Below are 22026 nucleotides of genomic sequence, written 5' to 3'. Positions count from 1 at the left end.
AAATAAAATAAAATTAGATGAAAGTCAGGGCATTGAGACATCTGTGTGCATCCATACATACAATTCCATTGCAAGAGATCAAACTTAGTCTTAATTTAGTCCAGAACTTAGAACTTCATTAAGGTATAATGAAGAGTAATGATTTAATTTCTTTTTTCTTGTCCTTTATTGTAAAAAAACTTATCATCCAAATAATCTGATGGTAAAAATTCTTGTAAGTACCTTGTATCTGTGACACTGAAGTACTTGGAGGGCAGTAGTCTCTGTATCTGGAAGAGTCTTCGAATCCTGGAACAATTATTAGCATTCTGGCTTTGGAGCCCTCATTGTTACTGGCAGAAATAATCCTACATCTTTCTTTGGACTTATATGTACAAAAGTATTCAATGTGCTTTTGTCTTTCAATCAGCAGAGCTAAACCTTTTTACAAAAATTTGAGTTTAAGCTCCTGTGTATTAAAAAGTTTTGAGGTTTTTTAAATGTGTTTTAAACTTTCAGAGTTATTAACTGATTTGGCTTTAGAGAAAGGGATTGTTCCTCTTGTTGGCTATGATCTCTTAATATGTGGGTAGCTCTCAGGCATTAGAACTAAATTACCATCTTTGTTTTTCATCACCCTAGTGATTTTACTTTTGTAGTTTAGGTCAGATCTGCTAAACTAGGGCTTTACAAGTTCTGGTTTTTCCTGCTGTGTCATTATCTAGATTGTCAAAAGAAATAAGCAAATTTGTGCATTTCTGAAAGCTTTGGGTTTTCTAATATACTAAAAGCTAGCAACTACACGGTCAGTGACTATACTGAAGAAAAAGTATGGGTTGTTCTAATGTATTTGTAAGGCTTCTTTGTGTATTGACAACAGTCTGAGAGAACTTTACTGTGTGTCATATGGCTTTAGGTTTTTTTGTTGTTGCTTTTTCTTTAATGAGAGAAGGCTCAAGTGTGAGTATGATCCCATGTTCTCTTGCTTGTTGTTCAAAGAAAGCTTGGCGGTCCTTTTGCAGTACTAAAGCTGTACCTTCTGTTACTCCCATTGAGTTGTATTGGCTGGAATAGGAGCAGTGTTGAGGTTTCCGTGGATGTCAGAGAGGTGAAGTAAGACTGTGTCAGTCTGGCACACACTTTATGATCTGTGCAGCACATGTACTTATGAATACATACTATGTTTACCCACCACTTTACATGAACAGAACAACAGTTTTGTTCCCCAAAATACAGTAAAAGCTCTTTTGCAATTTGCGTGGCTTTTAGACTGCTCAGTAAGAAATAAAGGGTTGTTTGAATTTTGAGGAGTATTAAGAGTTTTGTTTGCTTATTTGAGTATTTTATAGACAGAGCATTGTAGGCATTATGAAAGGAATCGGTGGAATTTGAAATTGCTCTTCCAGCTAGCATTATGCTTAGTAGTCACTATGAATGATGAAGACCTCACTTGAAAGAAATACCATTCTTTACCTTTGGCTTATAGGAGATTCAGTAATTGCTATGTTTGTGTTGATAAATTCTTGCTTTACATCTAAAAATGCTTAACTTCTTTTTGTGAGATAGAAATAACAAATGACAAATCTACAAGTAATGGACTGAAAATTTTGCATTAGTTATTACTGTTATTACTGGTAATTATTACAGTACATGGTATGCTTTTAGCAATCCTAATTTCATGAAAAAATTCAGGAAAATAATTACAATTTCTTTATTTATATAATGCTTGGCCTTTTGGGGCAGCTACATATATTTTTTTTTTGCTTTACTGTGCAGTGTAGCTGTTTAAAAACTGTGTGTAGTAGTTAGCAATAACTAATAAACCAAAGATGTAAAATATATTTAACTTCTGAAGGAGCAAAAATATTTTAAGTCAGGTTTGAAAAAATGCAGTACTGTTTTTTTTCTTCTCTCCCAATAGTTGAGGTTTGCTGTAATACTTATAAAGAGTTTCTATATATAATGGAGGCTAGGTTTCTAATTTATTAGGGTACAAATTTCAAACATACTTTATCCATTATAGAAGTATGAGTTGAAACTGGAAAGATTTGGTTCTGAGCAGATTTTCTAATTCACCCTTAACCCTTCACTTTACTAAGCTTTTTAATCATTTTGACAACCACCAACTTATCTATTTCACATGAATATTATGGAAAACCATTTGTAGCTGTACATGTGAAATTATTTTTTTACAGTGCTTTTCATCCAGCAAGTGCATAGGAAGTCAAAGTATGAATGTAGATTTACTTGGGAGTTGCCAACATGAATTTTAATGGACGTTAAAATAAAAGGTTGAACTACTCTTGTTTCGGAAAGTGAAACTGCAGACCCAAGTTTGGCAGGGTAGGTTCATCGATGTGCTAGGTTGCTACATCTATTGCTACACTCACAAATTACGAAGAGAAGCTGTATGCTGTTCTGCATCTCTTAGTCTTGCTGGTTGTGCTGGGTCTGTAGGTTTCACCTTAAGTGTAGTGAGCAGTTCAAATGCAAAAGTAAACCAAGTGTAGTGAGTGCAATGTTTAGCAGAACAGAAAATAAGCCTTCTCTTCAAGATGTACAGAGAAGGGAGTTGGCAAAACAGAAATGCTTAGTCTTCCGGGTAGGTCTTATTCCTCATACTCGTGCTATCCCAAACTCTGAATTGTTTTAATTTCACAGTGATGTGGAAGATTAGTAGAATATCTTTAAAGAAAATTGGCAAATACACAGGATAACCAGTTGGCAGTTAGAGGTGAGGTGGTCAGCCCATCTATTTCTGATTTCTACACACATCAGGACACTTTTACTAGCAAAGTCCCTGCTGCTGTGGGGAACAAGGCCATTGGCAAGATACTTGTGCCAGGAGCACGTTTACATGGGTTTTGACATTTTTACTGTAATGTGTTATATTTTTTCAAATGGTGCTGGAATATTTTATGACTTATAGATGTGTGGAACGCCAGTAGACCCAGCGTTAATGTTCTGGCAGAAAATTCTGAACTTAACAAGTATATCTTAATTGCATCAGATTGTGGAGGATCAGTTCAGTGTTCAGGTAATCCTTTCCAGGCATATATTTCTGAAGAAAAGCAAAGTAACTGTCACTCCTCAAAGCCTTGTAAGATCTTATAAGGTGCACCTCATAAGATGCAAGAGCAGGAATAACTGATTAAGCTATGCAGTTCATTTCTCTGTAAAGCAATCGTAGTTCATCAGTTTTAAGTCCCTTAAGTTCTGATAGTGTCCAACCCTTTCACCTTGTCCTTTCATCCTCTCCTCTGCCCTCCTTCTGTAGGAAGGGAGGAAGGAGTCTAATAAAAAGTATTCTGACTCCATATAGGAACCACTGCAGTCCCACTTCTCCTGAAGTGTATTTCAGCATTTTTTAGAATGTAAGTTTTTAGACTCATGGACTTTACTATTTGTGTGACATGTATTATACTTTGGGAAGTGGCATTTCTGAAATTATATGGAGAACTGAATAACTCGAAGTAGGAAAAAAATGCTTGACTTAAAAGCATTTTGAAAAGCTTTTATGAAAAGCAGAGAGCAATATTCTGCTGATGCTGAATTTATTATTTTGTAATTCTTTATTGTCCAAATATAATTAGAATGGAGGATTTTGATCTGGTTTTGAGTGATTTTGTTGTTATTTGATTCACTTTAATACCCATGAGCAGAAATATGCATACACACATATGCATGTGCACGGTCACAAACATATATCACGTATCCTCAATAATGATAATGCGAGGAAGAGGAAAAGAATTGCAAAACTGAGTGATTGCTTTTGCTTTCTCTACACAAGACTGTACAACTAAGTGGCTCTGTGGCAAAAGACAGACATGAGAGAACTAAGAAACTGTGACAAGATGAATGGAGAGATTCAGGCTGGAACAGGAAAATAGAGTAGAACTCAAACTAGTGTTGTAAAAGCTCAGTGTAGCAATCTAAAGAGCTTAAAAGGGAGGAAAAAAACCTCAATGAAGGGAAACAGAATCTGTATGTGTGCAGTTGCCACCAAAATGAAAAAAAGATCATTACGGAGGAGGAGTCCCATGGAAGATACATCTTCACTCTTTGCTTTTATAGGTAAGACAGCTACAAACATCAGAAATACCATATAACTCACAGCTGAGTTAGGGATACCACATGCACAATATGGACTGCAATTCGTTATTTTGTTACTGTGCTTTAAAATTCTTGATTTTAAAAAAATTATTATTTTTATTTTAAAGCTTTAGTTTTGGATTGCATGCAGTACACAATGTGTTTATACATCTGCTATGCTGAGTACTACTATACGTAATGTGAAATGTCACCTATAATTAGAACATTTAAGTAAAATTAGAAACCAACTGAGGAAAAAGCTGAATATTGATACTTCAGTTTTGCCTGTGTTAGCCAAGTGTCACAGTGGGAGAGAGGGGGAACAGACTTGGGAAAGGACTTATGTTTATTTGGTACTTAAGACCCATCTCACTTGTCAGGAAACTTACTTCAGACTAGCTCTATTCTGGACCATGGGCTGAAGATCCATTAGCAACTAAAAGTAATCAGGTATGTCTAAGCGTGTTCTGGCGTAGTTTTTATCTGAAAGGAATCTGAGCTTAATGATCTATTCTTGATGTGAGACAAAGCACGCTAAATTGGGACAGTTGGGAGATTCACCTCAAAAGCATGCTTCTTATCTCAGCTAAAAAGCTATTGAAGATGTACTCCTATAAGCTCTGTGTCTGACCAGAGTCTGGAGTTTACGTTAAACCTATCGGATGCTACAACAAAATGGTGGTAGTCCTCAATGTATTAATACAATATTGCTGACCTTTGTTGGAGGACAATGGAAGTATTAAAGTATGAATAACCTCCTGCAATGAGACCTTGCTTGTGGCACCTTGCTTGTCATTTGCTCCTTAGCTTTGCCAGTATGACTGTGCTGTGTTGGTAGCTGTTTGAAGGAACCATTATTTTCCCCTGTCAGCTCCCTGGATGCACAACATTAGCCAGGTCCCTTGGGGGATCACGACTCTGAGAAAGAGTTCATCACTGTTACACAGCAGCAGAGTTTGCATGTTTGTGAGCCAAGGATGACTTAAGGCAAGCGTGACAAGTACTGTCTTGCAGAACCATGTTGAAGTTGTTGCCCAGATGTGTCACCAGACTGAGATAGGTTACCTGTTCCTATGTGTTTAATTTAAAGAGTGGCTATTTGTAATGAATGACTATGTGAGCAATTAAATTCTTATTTCCATCATCGCTTCTCTGCCCAATTTTGTCCTTCTTTCCTCTCCCTTCTAGTGTTTGACTGAGAAGGTTACAGGAAGATTGCTGTAGGAAGGATTGGCTTGGAGTACCTGTGTAATCTCAAAAGAAAAAACTGCCCTTTCTGATTAGCCATTTCTTTGTGTTTCTAGTAAATGAGATTGCTTGTGTTTCACTGTCCCTTCCAAAGCTAGTCTGAAAATACACAGTCTAAGAACTGTGTCATATTGCAAATTAAATGATGGAGACCATGAATTTGCTCAGTCTGCATTGTCATTCAATTTGTTTTCTTCTTAAAGAAGAAATAACCAGTTTTTTAAGTCTTGGCCATTCAGAAGTTGTTGCATGATTCTGGATTCTGGAACCATCTCTCTGTTGTCTGGTTTCAAAAGACTAGTGGAACCCATTGTGTGGGTTAAACAAATCTGTTAGGGATTGACTGAAGTCACTCTTACAGCCACAGTGAAATACAAAGTAAATTGGACGATATGGTATTTCACAACACTGCTTCTTTTAATATGGATTTATATTTTTTTATTTTAACTCAACAGTTCACCGAACAGCAGCTAAGGAATCAGAATGTGTTGGGCAATACAGCCATACTAAAATAGCTTTCATACATGATCTATACAGTGGTATAGGAAATATGTGTATCACTAGGAGATGTTTGGTGTTTGTGTTATATTTTTCTCTGTTCTAGAATATCAAATACATTTTCCAGTGGGAAAAAAAAGAAATACAGCTAAGAAGAATAACTTCTGATATCAAGTATCAGAATAGTTAAAGGAATAAACAGAAGATTAACAGCACTGTTTAGTCTTGGGATATGAGAACCAGATTAGTAAAATTAAGTGCCAGTTGGTCTTCATATGTTAAATTTGTATATATGTCCAAAAGTTTTGTTTAGATTTTCAGATATATTTTCTTTCTCTCTTTTACTAACAATGACAGGCTTCAAATGTCTGAGACACTTTCAAAACAGTTTATTTAAAAGTAAACCTTCAAGCTTCTCTTCATCTTCAAACCAGAAAGTAACTTAGCAGAAAGGAAAATCAGTCTATAGCGAGTCTTTTCACCAACAAATGCCAGTATGTTTTGTCCATCTTCAAAAATATTTGCCTAAAGAGAGAAAAGTGAACAGAAGCAAAGTCTGTTCAGCCTGTAATGCTGCAGTTCCATGATTGCTGTTGTCCCCTGCCCCCCAAATTGGCTCAAGGGAGACATTCCTGTCTCACTTGTGTTGCCATGCAGCGAACCAGATCAGTACCCTGAGACTAAAAAACTATGTCTTGTCTTGGTTTTTGGTGGTTAGGTTTCTGCCAGATCAATTTTCTAATTTGGCTTGCTGTGTGGGCTTTTATTGCCAGCATCGGGGAGGGGGCAGGAACATATTTCTGGAGGTGGTGGAGAAAACAGTTCCACCCCTCTCTGGAGCAGCTGGCATTCAGTGTTGCCTTCAACTGATTGTAAAACTTGGAAGTATAAAATACTGATTTATGAGTTACAGTCCATAACTACAACATAGAGCTGTCATCCTGAATATTTGTTCTTAGTATTTCTTGCACATGAATCATTCTGTTTTGAAATAATGTAAACATTTGAGAATTCAAAGTGTTAATTATCTCTTTCTCTCAAAGAAAATGCTAAGTCCAGTTCTTTGGCTCAATTATACTTAAGTGGTAATGAACTGTTAAAGCGACAGGCCAAAAAAGATGCAACTAAAACCCTGAAAATGAGATTGTGGAACTAATACAAAAAAAAAGAATGAGAGTTGCTCTGTTTTATTAAAGTCTCCAGCCAATTTTTATGCATGTAACTGGATGTTAGTTATAATACAGATTTTTTAAAAAATTTATTTTTTTCTTGCCTTCATAGACTTGAATATGCATACTTTAGTAATTCTCTCATTTCTTTAGTTTCAGAATTTGCTGGTAATGCAATAGTCAAATATCTATAGCACGAAACAAAGTGTACTTTGCCCTTCTGATATTCTTTTTAACCAAATCAAAACTGCTGAAGTTAGCTTATAATGAAATTATTTGAAAAACAAACAAACCCAAAACACAAACAACAAAAAAGGAAAAACAGAAGACAAACAACACATATACCAGTGAGGATTCATAGCAAACATTCCTAGAAAACATAATTATTAGTAATTGTGAAAACAAACAGAACTGTAGTAAATATTTTGACATCACAGTGAACATTTTAAAGATCTACCTGGTTTATATACTATTACCAAGTATACTTATATTATGTAGCTTTCCACCTGACTTCCTCTTTGTGGGAAGGAGAGAATATGCTTGAACAGAATGTATACACATTGGTAACAGATGTCATCCAGGACTCAGTTCTTGTTTCCAAATAGTTTTCCACACTGATATCACTCAGACAAAAGCCTAAAGAAAAATGAATGACCTTTTTCGTTAGCTAAGGGTTGAGAGTGCACATCCATGCCAGCTGTAACTCCAGTAGAGCCTGCTGCATTAAGCTTTTAGATGTTCTAACAAACAAGTGTTAGTGAAGTTACTCAAGTTGACTTTCCTGCAGCATTAAAAAGGAAAGCTTTTCATGAGTGATGCAATAATACATGGAGGGAGTACTCTTCAATGAATTCTGAAACGCTAAGAAGCCATTATTGTCCTGAAAGATAAGTTGTAATACCCACCATATAAAGTGTTGCTAACTAGGTTGAGTAGTTGTATTAACAATAAATCCTCACAGGAATATTTTGCCCTATTTTGTTTTATGGTCCCCACTAAATCAGACCATAACTTTATTGCCTTGTGGTTAGTCAGAAAGATTCCTAAGTAAGTAAATCCTTTCAGCTTCAGTTTATAATACACAAAGATTAAAAAAAGTTTTGAGAATTTATAGTTTTACTTGCTGAGGTTACTTGCCTTACATTTTCCCTAAATGACTACAATAAATCTACATACCACTTTTTCTTTTATAATTTTGGCTTTAACCAAGGGATCTATTTACCTTTCTACCCTTCAGGTAAATAGTTTCAGGATATAGCTCCTAAATACTCTATTATAACCTTTGAATCCAGAGTGACACAGGTGTTCTGACATGAATATGAGGTTTTCTTCTGATTTTGTCCTATTGGCAATTCTGGTTCTAAAGAAAGTCACAGAGCCTGGGAGAATGGTGGTGTGGCAAATAATGAGGTCACAGGAATCTATCTTGAACAGATTTTGTTCTTCTTACTGCAGAAATAATCGTCACTGAATAGTTTATGATAAATAAAAAGCTAATGTGAAAATATGGCTTTTGCAGCTGACAGTGGTGGTTATGAAATAGTGCTTCTGTTGTACTAGCTGTTTTTCACAATTGTTATTGAAATGTAAGGTCTATGTTACAAGATGACCAACAAGTTTCTGTAGTACACAATGAAAACTGGCAGCAGAAGGACAGCTGAATATGTGTTAAGAGATAGGTTATTAACTGAGTAAATTGTCTTTTGGAAGGTTTCGCATGTAAGTTAAGATCTAGGGGAGTAGAAGCAGCTCCTAATAGCAAGAAAGTACCTTGTCATATGAATGTCATGGTGTGCTTCACAGCTTTATGCTAGTATTTACACAATGATTTGATAAGGTATGCTTAAGGTTGCTTTTAATTGCCTTTTGTTTAGGCTAGCAGGATGTAAAAGTGTTCTGCTGTCAATATACAGCACAGGGTAAAAAGATGCTACTCTGTAACGTGTACAGTGGGTCAGAGCTTGGTCAAAAGCATTGAATCTGACTTGCCAAGAGTTTTTCCTCAGCTGCACAACGGTCTGATTTGTTGGTGAATCTAAAACCACTCTAGGAAAAAGTAGTAATGGTAATAAAGTAAATGTTTAAATAGGCCTTGGAGCTGTATAAAATCATTCCTTGTTCTGAACAATGAAAAATGAAAATATGTGTGTGTGGGTATACGCACATATATAATCCTTTCATCACATCTGTTGATGCCAAAAATGTTCTCTCTCCGTGAAGTCCATGTGCAGCAGGTCACATGCTCTGTGGAAGCACTTCGAGACTCACCTATCAATAATGTAGTTTAGACAGTCAATAAAAACAGTCATTAATATAGCTTTTTTGTTTGATTTGGATCAATGTGGACTAAGTGACTGAGGAAACTTAAAGAACAGTATATATTGGATCTCTCCAGCTACAAAACATGGGAAAACAGAGACTTGATCTGTTCTTATGGAGAACATGCAACTTCATGGTGAAGGTAAACCTATTCCTTGGTTGTGAGTTGTAATGTGTTACGTCTTCTAATTATTCATAAGTTAATTCTGATTGTAAAAGGCAGCTACAACAGTGAAAATGTAAAATTACTCATAGTTCACTTTTTATATTCCATCTATCCACTGCTATGCCATACAGCTAAAGAACTTCTCAGGATGATTTAAAAAGTGTTAAGAACTAAAAGTAAAATTGAAAACTCAACATGCATACAGTTTTTTGTTCCGAAATCTCTCAGATTTAGAGTCTCATTTTTTTCAGTTTTCTTCTTTCCTTGTGTTGTATGGTTTTGAAATTTCCAATTTAGTGACATGAGACAGCTTAGAAACACTGCCAGAATATATTTTTAAAGTATTTTTAACCACTGTGATGTTTAGCTAAAGAAATGAAGCATAGTGTATATGAAGACAAAGTGAAGAAGAGGAAGGAGCAAACAAGAAGCTGAAAATAGTTTTGAAAAAACTCTGTTTTTTTAATTTGAAGAGTACCTTATTCGTGTTTTCATTGTTCAAGTTCATGTTGCACAATAGTTCCAGGTTGAGATGAAGAGAACCTTGTGTCATGTTCAGGGAATGGTTATAAATTAGTACATGCCTATTTCATGCTAAGATCAATGATCTTAACCTTAAAGAGCTCACAATTGAAATGAAATAAAATCCCAGATACTCAAGATGATGCCTCTTATCACACATTATATATGGTGAATAGCATGTCCTTTTCCAGAGAACTCAAAGTAAAAACTTGTGAAGGTTTCAGGAGGGAAATGTTAAAGGTTTAAATGTTGATGATGCAGAAGGTGGTCTACGCTAAGAGAACAACAGTTTCAGATGTTTGTATCTCTCTCTACAAAGTGAGTAACAGATAGATGTTGCCTCACTTAATAACAAGTATTTATTTATACACTTTTTAGCACTCAGCAGAAAAGTCAGAAACTATAGCATTGAAAAAGATTTTTAATTTCACATTGATAAAATTAGTGCAACATGAACTTGCTCTCTGTTGTACAAAAAGGATATCTGAATAACTCTGAGATACTTCCCAGGGTCCTGAGGGAACTGGGAGATGTTGTTGCTAAGCCACTGTCCATCATATTGAAAAAGCCATAGCAGTCAGGTGCAGACCCCAATGACTTAAGAAAAGAGAATATCACACCTGTTTTTTAAGAGTAATAAAGAGGACCCTGGGAACTACCAAGCAGACAGTTTCTATTGCAAGATGCAAGCTTAAGGCAGGAGGATTGGACTAGATGGTCTTCGAAGGTCCCTTCCAATCCAAAACGTTCTATGATTCTGTAAGAAAAGTAAGGGTCCTCTAGGAAAAGCAGGTTCTTATGTGGTATTCCTGTATGTGACTAAATAGTTTTATCTATGTTAAAATTAATATTTTCATTGTGGAATTAAAATGTAGAGATCTGGTATGAGTCTGTAATAGGTGAGGAGATTGAGAATAGTTTTTAAATGTTTAGGTTTCAAGGTCTGTGCATTGTTGAACTTTTAAATGGAGCCTAAAAATCGGCTGTGGTAGTTCTTTTCTTCTCAGACTGGTCACTTTGAAATGCAGCTGGTGAGAGGACACTGCATGGAAACGTCACTGAAGGAAATGAGAACACTTTACCCTGGGTACTATCAACAATACTGGACCCAGGCTGAGCATCACTTCTTCAATCAAACAAAAAAATTTAAATCTTTTGGTGATTTAGCACCAAAATAGAAGAACTACACTTTCTGTTCTTCTCTCCTATTGTGTAGGTTTGAAGAAAAAAGGTTTGAATATTGGCATTTCCATCCATTTTCCTTTCCTCAGCAAACTTTCTTTCCTTGGAAAGAAGTGATTAGCTATAGGAAAAGAGAAAAGAAATTGGTCTCTGCTATTATTTGAAAGCACTGTGAAAAGAATTTACTAACTTTAGCCCTCAATTCTGGTGTACACTAGGCCAATGATGAGCAGCAAAAATGGTTAACAGAAAGCAGCTATTATTGAGGCATTCACAAACAACTGAACAGTGGGTAATGGAGAAAACCAACAGAGAAAATTACAAAGAACAAAGTTGATATTGCTAGAAACTTTACAGGTACTGACTCCCTCCATTTGGCTTAATGTATCTTAGATATTCAACAGCTGGAAAACTTGAGAGCTTTACCATTTGACATTTTATAAAGTGCACTTTTATAATAGAATTTGCTTTAATTTTTTTTTAAAGGACACAAGTTGTAAACATCTTTTACTTCTATCATGAGGAAAAGCTGAGAGGTATTAATAAAGGATCTATTTTTCTCAAGAAGGAGAAAATGTTGTTAAAGGAACCTGAGCCTCTATAGCATTTACATACAAGGGAGGAAGAAAGCTGAAAGTCTAAGTTGAGGTATTTTTAATTGGTTTTTTATTTGGTTGGTTGTGGGTTTTCTTGTTGTTTGGTTTGGTTTGGGTTTGGGGGTTTTTTGTTTTAATTTGTTTTGTTTGCTTGTTTTTTTGTTTTTTTGGTTTTTTTTGTTTTTGATTTTTTTTTTAAATGCATATTCTGCAGGTATTAACTAAACGACACTGAGCACTGTACATGAGTGAATTTTTCTCTAATTAGAAAAGATGAAAGATTTCTAACTGAAACTTGGCTTTATTTGGTTACACCCACCTTAGAGAGCTTTTCAAGATTTGATATGGGAAACTCTTTCTCAGTTTTTCCCATGAAGTGCTGTGGACATCTTATTTTGCATGACATTCACAGCTTCAATTTTTCTGGGACAGATGATGCCCTGATAGCTAGTAACCAGAATTGTTTGCAACACTGTGGAAAAAAACCTGTTGGAATCAAGAGTGTACAACTTTAGCCCAAATTCCCCATCTGGTAGCAGCATTTCAGTTGGAAGCAGCTCAGATGAACAGGAGAGACATTGTCATTAGAAGGCAAACTGCAGCATAGCAGGGAGCTGTTCAACTCTCTAAACTGATATTAACTGAATCCTGTTGTTGAGTGTTTTTTTTTTCCCCATGCCAGTGCTTTCAATTACAGAATTTCTAACTGTGACCAGAATGTTTGAAACCATGGCCACTGTCTCTCAGGACAGCAATAGAGAATGATCCATGCTAGATGGTTGGTTGAGGAATCTGGAGAACCACTCCATTTCTAAGTTAGACTTTTATTCTGTCTTGAGTTGACACTAAAATAAGAAAAACTAATCTTCTCAAATAGCCAATTTTTAAAAAAACCTTGCATTGAAACTGTCTACTCGCTTTCATAAATAGTAGACACAAACAATAATCCGTAACAGGATTTGTGAATTGAAGTATATCTGACCACCGAGAATCATAAGGAGTTGATTATCAGCCTCTGTGAACAAGAGAAGCTGTTTCTCAAACTCACAAAGCCTCTGCTTGGCTCATTAGCAAAAGTAGTTGGATTTGGTCTATTTAATTTCTTAAGCTTGTAGAAGGAGAGGCTATTCCAAAATGAAAAATAGTGCAAATGTGGTATTTAATTCGAGATGCATGATGTCTTGCATTTATAACAGTTAGTTTTCATATATGAGTGTAAAGATAGAAATTAATGAACAAGGAACACTTTTTTCAAGTGCATTGAGGGTTTGTTTAGATCTGATTCCTGATTTTTGGTCATCCTAGGTACTAGAAGTTCCTGAATCTGGTAGCCTGATAGATGCAAGGCTGCTGTGGTTGTGTCTTGATGTTAAGACTGTAGCAAGACAGAGCTCGTGTTTCTGAGAGAGTGAAAGAAACACACACATGCATAGCTGCAGGGAGCAACACAGATAGACCACAGTGCCCTATCAGCACTCATGTGAACACACAGCACTCGCACAAACACAGCACAGACTGCCTCACCCTGTTCTTCCTCTCCAGCTGATTAGGATTGAAGTCTCCTAGGGGCATGAGAGTGTGTGTACATGTATGGATGCATGCACAAGATGCAACACTTGAGTAGCTGGCCTTAGATTATCTATCCTATAGCTGATCCCAGATCTCACTGGTGTCCCCAGTTGCTGGCACCCAAACAGAAGAGCCTTGGAGATTTGCAGCACTACTCTAATTGCTGATACTCAGATCTCTTGTACTAGCTGGCTAGTCAAGCTTGAAGTTAACTTTTGTTCATACATACCCACTCAAAAAGAGGGAGTACATCTAAATGGAAGATACTGAGGATTTAATGGGAAAATGGGACAGACTTCAGTGATTGAGGTCAGGACAAACATGCTGACCAGCTAGCTATTTGCAGTAAGCTTGTTCCTTTTATCTGCTTTTTCCTCTGTCTTACACTTGTTACTCCCTCATCCACCTTGATCCCTCCCTTTCTCCACCTCTAGTCCCTCTCATAAAGGTTCCATAGTAACATTTACACAACGCCCTTAACAAATCCCATAATAAGTTTTCCACACTCCAAAAATGTTCGTTCCCTTGCTTCTTTTTAAGAGTCTTACCTCTCTGTAGCTAACAACCCCCATTAGCCTGCAGGACATCTGAGATCGCTTTCACAGTTGACTCATCTGGATGAATTTCACACAGGGATAAGAGGTGTCTGCAGTGCTTTGCTGTCCCTAACAGCACTTTTGAATGACTGGTGAAGTAAATCTGTGGGATGTTTAAGGTCACAAGTTTTGACAGTATTTATCCCAGTCTTTAAAGTAATAAACCCTTGCCCAAATTCTGCACTTTTCTCAATAAAATGTTTGATTTACCACTGAACTGGAATAATATTCAACAACATAATAATATAATTATGGTAAATAAGTAGATACACAGTTTACATCAGATTGCTCATGGAAGCCTCTGTTAGAGCTATTACATTCTTCTGTTGGAAAAATAAAATGAAAATACTTCTATAGAATTGTGTTGTACTGTATTTTTTCTCTGGTGATGTTCTGGCTTACATGAACAGATTTATTTTTTAAATAGAAGCACAGGTGGGAGTCAGACACAATGAGATTTGCTGCTTCACTAGCTAACCCTATGCAGATTAATGATTCACTTCAGCTCTATCTGAATAATATTAGTGTAGCAAATTATCCTGTATAGTAGGATGCACTTTTCTATGTCTTATGAGGCATTCATAAGAAGCTACAGTGCTTTAACTTACGGAATGGTTCCTTACAATATGTGCTTCACAGATCTCACTGCTGAGACAATTACCAGTGAAAATGAGACCCAAGACTCATTTTGTTTCTCATCTCGAGGATTATATCGTCTATAATTTGGAAAAGGCTTAAAGGACTATTTAGAATGTTTCCCTCCTACTCCCATAATTGCACTATGGTCACAGGAGCAGAGCAAGTAGAAAAAAACACCAGCTGCACTTTGGCAGCTGTGTTAATAGACCATTGCATGCTGCTAAGGAGCTTGGTTTTGTTCCATTTTCACACTTGTATGAAGTGTTACAGGTTACATTCTGTTGGACTTATACAAAACCAGATGTACTCTAAGATTGTACAGGTATTATGCCAATTGACATGTGTCAGCTTATTGATGGTCTTTGAAAAGTAAACCAGGCATGTTCCATCAGATAGCCTAGGGGAATAGAAGCTCAGCCTTACAATTTACTAGGAAACTTGGCTCCAGAAAGCTGAGCAGGTTCACTTTTTTTTGATTGTGAAGAAAAATACAGCAAAGATCAGTGTTGCATTAGACTTTATTGGTATTAGTATTTTTATGCCACTAAGCTCTAGCTGTTGTACTGTAGTAGCCAGAACACCATTTGATAAGCAACTCCACAATAGAGGAAGGGTTACCTTTATCCCTGGAGAACAACATTTTTCCAATTGTTTGAAAAGTCAGTGTTGCTTCCATGACATTGACTTGCTTTGAGAATCATCATGCAGCTGCCATTAGTTTTAGTTTGGTTTTTTTTCTGCACTAGTTGTTATTGTCAGCTTGTTTAGGAAGCACATTAAAGCATGGAACACACTATATTTGTTGTCTGTGTCATAGCGGTATGGTGAGCTGGTAGTGACTAGTGTTAGCTCTCCAAGCTGAGACAACCATCTTCCTGATTCATGCTAAAGCTCTACAAGCCTAATTGTCCCCCAGAGAAAAGGTGTTTCTAAGAAGCATGATTTTGCATCCTGTACTTTCTTCAGCTTAGCCCTAGTGAGAAAGATCAGGGATAGTATCAACCAGGGCATGTTTTTGGTGCATGTGCTTGCTCATCTTCCCTTGACTGCAGTTAGCGTTAACTGCCTACCAGCATTTAAAAATTCTGGTCTTTAGTTCCAGCTCTATTTCTCTACCCAGGAAATAATTTTATTTTCTACAAAAGAGTCTTTCAATTTCACTTGTGAATAGACATGTGAAGGAGAAAAAAGAATGTTTCACATGTCAGTGTGTTGCAGATAGCTTGATGCTGTTGCAGAATACACTCTCTTCTCGAGAAGACACTCTCAAGAGTCTATGAGAGTAATAGTAGACTGAATCAGGGTGAAAACTGAAATGGAGTAGTAGTTAAAAACAACCCTTCATGTGTACTCTTATATTTACGTTAACAAGCTTTTTTCCTTGTCACAAGCTTGGATTAAGAGAAATAATGTCTACCCCACTATGACCTGCAATATGCTGTTTCCTCTCCACTGCTTTTTTTTTAAGACAATTTTTTTGCAGTTTCATTTACAAAGTGTACTAAAAATAATCAAAGCCAGAGGTATATAATAAATTGCAGTCAGACAGTACGCTATCTCAGAAGGTAAGAAATGAGACTGCAAACAAATGTGCAGCAGAACGTGCAGCAAATATTATTGAAATAGGGCTTTAATTTGAAAAGTAACTAGAATGTTTCACTTTTCCACACAGCCTACTATTTCAGTGCAAGCAAACAAAAAAAGACTTCCTGTTGATTACACCTCTTGGCCCCACAGAACCAGTGCATTGAAGATGCTTGCAGTGCTAGCAATTTCCTAGCAATATTTAACATTGAAACTTCAATGAATTTTTACAAATTTTAGAGCTTTCACATAGGAAACTATATATGCACACCTAAGACTGTGAATCTATTGTCATCTAGATCCTAAACCACAGATCTTCCACCGTAGAAGTCCTAGAAATATGTTAAACTTTAGTTATTACCTATTCAACATATAAGGAATAGTCTTAATATGAGAACTTGGGGTAAAACACTTACTTAAAAATTAAAAAGTATTTAGAAGTACTGCAGAATGCAGTCTGTTTTGAATGGCTGGAGCTGAAAGAGTTGATGTGGTTTGTCTAGATCATGCTGGTGTAAAAACAATTTACATTGTACGCTGGATTCTTTATTCATGAAAAGGAAAAGGTACAAGATAACTCTTCATAAACTAGTTTCTTAAAATATAGCTATTGCTCATTACCTCCCTTATTAGGTAATAATAAATAATGAAACACTCTAGCTATTTTCTTTCATTTCAAAGAGCTTAACTGAGGGGGAACTGCTTGGAGAGGTATATTAAAATTGTGTTTTGTCTGTTTATTGTAGGCAATATTGGTGACTGTGATCCAGTATAGTTACAGTTATAGTTATTTGTGGCCACAGTGTAATATATCTGCAAATGAGTTTAAGAGAGGAAAGGGCATTTGTGAAACAGGGGACAGGTGACTGTATGATTCCTGTTGAAACAACAGAATGAAACACAGGTTTCTCCTTGTCTCTGTAGATTTTCTTTTATGCTGTTGAGGAAAAATATTGATAAATTGAGATAATTCTACACAAATGCACATATACACACATGATTTTCAAATCATAATAATTACAGCCTCACCCACTTCTTATTCCTGTTGAAAAACTTTTGTTGTTAGTGATTTGTCTGAAATTTTCCTAACTGAAACTTTTGTGGATCTTACCATGTTCTGAGCAGGACCTTCTTCTACCTGCATTGCTGGTTGTCAAAATATTCATGACAGATTTTGTGTGGACTAAGTCTGAATCATGCAGCTTCTTTAAAATGACTATCAGATAGAGGAAACATTAAGTATTAAATCAACACTATTCTCTCCCTCTGGCATCCTCATGTGCAGACTCACCACACTACATCTTTAAAATATTTGCAGTATGTTCTGCTTTTCTAATGGAAATAGCTGTTTCCTTTTTTTAGCTTCAGTTTTAACCTCTGTAGCATCTAGATGTTACTAGGTTAAAAAAAACCCCAAACAAAACAAAACTGCATCACTAATGTATGTTTTTCTGCAATTGCAAATGTATTGTTTGTGGCTTGCATTCCAGCAAGCCTGTAAACAGAAATAAACGCTGATAAATCAATTGAAAAGGCAGGTGAAGTGGACCATAATGAGCACTGATTACATGCTTACATTCTGTTTATAGTGATATTTGATGTGTCTCTGTCCTATAAAGCTTATTTATGGCCAGAGTGCTGAGTCATGTGATTTAAACAAGACTGTTTCATAGAATGGTTTCAGCATGTTGTGATTGCCTATCAGTTGCTTAAACCTATGTTTTTTCTTAACAGCAATAACATTGTAACAGAGTTTGGCAACTTTTAAGCACTGCAGAAAGTATATGTCTATAAATACACATAAAGAAGCTAAACCACGTCTACAAATTGAAAATACTTGAAAACAAACTTTGCAAATATTTGGCTGAAACTGCAGCTTAGCAATTACCTACTAAGTGATGTGGAATTTAGAGTGCTTTTTAATTCTATTTTCAAAGCATCTTCTGGCCTAATGCAACTAATCTTTTTTCAGAAATGTTAATGGAGAATTTATTTCTGTAGTTCAAGGGTTTCAATCGAATCTGAGGCCATATTGCGTTTTTAGGGGGAAAAACCCCCAAGCATTATCATATTTTCTGTTCCTAGTTTGGTAACTATTAAGAAAGTGAAATAAATTTATAATTATATATTTAAATGTATAGTAATAATGTGGCTATTTTTCAGATTTTCCAGATTGCATATGTTATTGTGAAAGCAGCTAATTCGCCTCGACCTGGGAATTGGATATTAGAGCGTTCGCTGGATGGTGTAGACTATCAACCATGGCAGTATTATGCTATCACAGACAGTGAGTGCCTGACACGCTACAACATTCATCCTCGTCCTGGAACTCCATCCTATATAAAAGATGATGAAGTTATATGCACTTCTTATTACTCCAAGATCCATCCTCTGGAGAATGGAGAGGTAAGATCAGATGTTATTCTATGTACTGTAAGCTGACAGGAAAAAAGACTTTGCTTAGTTGGCAAATATCTGCCTTGAATAGACAGAGTGTTTTGGTGTGCCTGGAAAATGGGAAGGTAGTCTATTTGCAATTTTAAAAGACTGATCTTATGTGATCCTATATAACTGCGTACAACATACGCTCTGCTGAGCATATCTTACAAAGTAAACCAAGAGGTAAAGCAGTTACTAGGTAGAACAAGGCACTAGTATTTTTAGACAACTTCAGGTGCTTGAAGTATGTTCCCGTGTCACTTGTGAACAAGGGTGAGAATACTGGGAAAAATCATGGTGAAGTCATTAAAAGGCTTTTCTTTGAGTTGCGTTTTCAGTCCCTGTATGTAAGTTAAGATGTTAAATGGTAATGATTTTACTCAAGAGTTTAATCCATTGCATTTAAGAGCTTGTAACTGATCCTCTGCCCTTGCGTATACCTATTCATCCTTCTCCTGTCAGATGACTCCAGTATTTCGTTGTGAGTGCAGGCACATGAATCATGGACCAGTCATTTGTTTGAACTGAGGTCATAGAAAAGATGTGGTGGAGGTGAGAATGAGGAACTGTGGTTGAAAGAATAAGGCAATTGTAACAGCTTTAGCTGAAAATACAGTATTACAGCCACTTAAAATGAAGAGGGGGAAAGCCATGTGTACCAAATTCCAACAACTGTATATTTTTTTACAGATTTTTTTTCCCAACACGTGCTTTGCACACAACTTGGTAATTCAAGGAAATAATGTGACTTGAATATGCACTAGATCTGAAGTATTTACTTATTTACAGATTCTTTGATGTCTAATGATCTGTGAAATTTTAGCCTCAATATTTATCATTCTGTTAATTTTTTCTGTTCCACTTTTTAAACGCCTTACCTCCATAGAGGTACAAACTTACTCTCCTTTTTTCCTTTACATGCAAAGCAACATTAATGTACAAAATTGTGAATACAGTTATTTTTGAGTACTGGATATAGATATGTATAGTTTGTTTATGTTCACAGGCAATTTTCAATGCCAGCTGCAAAAATAGAAAAACAGAGCTTTCAATGAAAATATCCTGCTGATACATTTTAAAAAAAGATGTAAGCTTGGATCTAAAGGAGTCTCATATGAGTTATCAGATATTAAATCAGTTACACATCTAGGAAAAATCATGTATCGTTTGTAGTTGTATCATTTGAATGGGTATTTGTTCTTGTAAAACCTAGCAGGAGCAGATAAAGTGATATTAAAAGAAACAGTGCATACATACGTGCTATGTTTTCAAAGTGTTTCCAATAGAGTGCTTTTTCAAGGGTGAACAGAACATAAGTTAGCAGTTTAGCACTTACAAAGAAACTTTATACAGTTTTTTTGGGAGAGCATGTCTGCACTCAAAATATAATGCCAAAGAAATTATTCCAATAATGCATTTAATTTACATTGTTCAATTTCTTTGATTATCTAACTTTAACACAGGTTAATTCTTTTTCATGTTTCATCAAACATGTAACCTGAAAAATAATACAATTCATAACAGTATCGGATTTCTTTCAATTGCATTGTAGTTGATATTTGCCTGGTTCCTGACCTTTCGGTGGAACTGCATCTGCATATAATTTATTTTTGTTCCAGGGTAAGACTTTTGTTCTATATATCAGATATTAAAGACCTTTTGTAAGACTGACAGAGTTATGAACTGTACATTAAGTGCCTTTCCTTTGCTTCAAAACCCATGAGCTATTTAGGCACACCATTCAGGTGCACAGTCAGGAAGCCTCATGAACTGTAGAGGGAGCATAGGTCAGCAAGCCAGTCCCAAAGCCAAGTCTGCATCTAGGGTAATGTCTTAAGCTAAAACTTGTCAACCTAGAAAAAGCAGAATATCCTCTTTTCATGTGTACTTTCAATGAACATTTTAGCCAGTGACTTGATTGATTAGAGTATTTCCAGAAATGTTAATTTTAAGCAAAATATTTGGGGCATTTAGTAGTGTCACTATTTGCATCAGTAATATTCTCTTGACCAATGACAGAAATAAAACCAACAACAACAACAAAAAGACAAACTAACAAAAAACCCTTTGTGATTTATCTTCAGGTCAGTGTAACTAGCCCAGGTTTCAGTTCACACAGTCAAATGTGAATAAGCAATCTGCAGACCAAGAATTATTTGCATAAAATAATTTTATTGAATATTTGCAGGAAATAATGAAAATTTGCATAATGACAGCTTCTGAGTGAACAAAACGGAGAAATTCTCAAATAAGGAAATTTCTTTCTAATGTGTAAACTTGAATGCAGAAAGATTGTTGACTTTCCAGTTTCCATACTAAGATCAGTGATACCTTAAAAAAATCACAGGGAGACCAAAGTGTCTCTCTATCACACTGGCAAAGTTAGACTTTTAGCATTTATGTTTCTGATGCACCATCAATAAATGTAAGTGCTAAAGTTCCCCCAAATATCATTCAAAATGAAACAGCAAGTTCTGCTGTCTCAGCATCCCCAAACTGACAGAGGTCAGTTATATTAATGAGTTACTCATTAACTTTTACTGAATTGATCTTTCTTACTTTAATGGTAATCTTTTTGGCAATAACTGGGAAAGAGCCATTTATATAAGGTGTAATACCTGGCAGGATGAAGCAGCTATTTTCAGGTAAAGAAGAATGCTCATTTTGTGACATTTTCATCTTTAAACGCTTTATCAAAATGGTATTTCTTTTTTTCTTTATTTCCTCAGATGATCATTAGTTTGAGAACTAAAAATTAGTGGGTTACCATAGTGATTTTTGCTTCATTTTCCTGACAGAGGAGCCTCTGATGTTTACATCTAGTTTGTACCTTTTTAAATTGAAATCTTTCTTCTGCTAGACTACAATTTGTGTCACAGCTTCTTTACCTTAATGACTACTAGGTGGTTGTAAGGTTCTGGACATTAAGTTTCAATGTACTTTTTTTTTCTGTAAGATGTATGGAGATTTCTTTTAGTAAATGTTTGTTTGAACTGGCATGTATAGTATATGCATAGGAATCATTCATCTTGCTTACAGATGTTTCAAAGCTGGACCCTCGGAAGACTTCAGGTGCTCCAGTTGATCACTTTAACATGATAGGAAAATGTATATCTTTTCATTGAAAATGACACATTTACCTGACCTGTAGTCTGAGAGGAAATCAAACAGGAGGTTACTGGTAGAAAAAGCATTCTTCAGACATACATAGATATAGGGTATTTTGTATAGGCTATGAGAAAATATTAAGGTAAAAAATATTGTTTTGTCTCTTCTTTAATATAAAGTAATTCTCTGTGCAAGCAGAGATTGAAAGTGAAATCCAGCGAAGACAGTAAGAAAATGGTTTAGTTAATTAGATAGGAAAACACTTGCTTTTACTAAGAAATCAATAATTAAAACCCCTCATCTTCTGGGAAACAGAGAGT

The 22026-nt window shown here is 35.8% G+C and overlaps 1 protein-coding gene across 1 annotated transcript in view; it reads left to right on the top strand.

Moving 5' to 3' along the window:
- The window catches only part of LOC104543681 (laminin subunit alpha-2-like), a gene marked incomplete at its 3' end in the record, with an annotated part of 75536 nt that overhangs the window by 9111 nt on the left and 44399 nt on the right, over positions 1 to 22026 (top strand). The window contains exon 4 of the mRNA XM_010188345.1: positions 18323 to 18565. Within this exon, the coding sequence (XP_010186647.1) occupies positions 18323 to 18565 (243 nt within the window). The remainder of the gene's footprint in view (positions 1 to 18322; positions 18566 to 22026) is intronic.

This window comes from Mesitornis unicolor, unplaced genomic scaffold (genome assembly GCF_000695765.1).
Source record: "Mesitornis unicolor isolate BGI_N332 unplaced genomic scaffold, ASM69576v1 scaffold21627, whole genome shotgun sequence".
NCBI classification, from domain to species: Eukaryota; Metazoa; Chordata; class Aves; order Mesitornithiformes; family Mesitornithidae; genus Mesitornis; species Mesitornis unicolor.
This window is presented reverse-complemented; position numbering and strand designations above follow the sequence as displayed.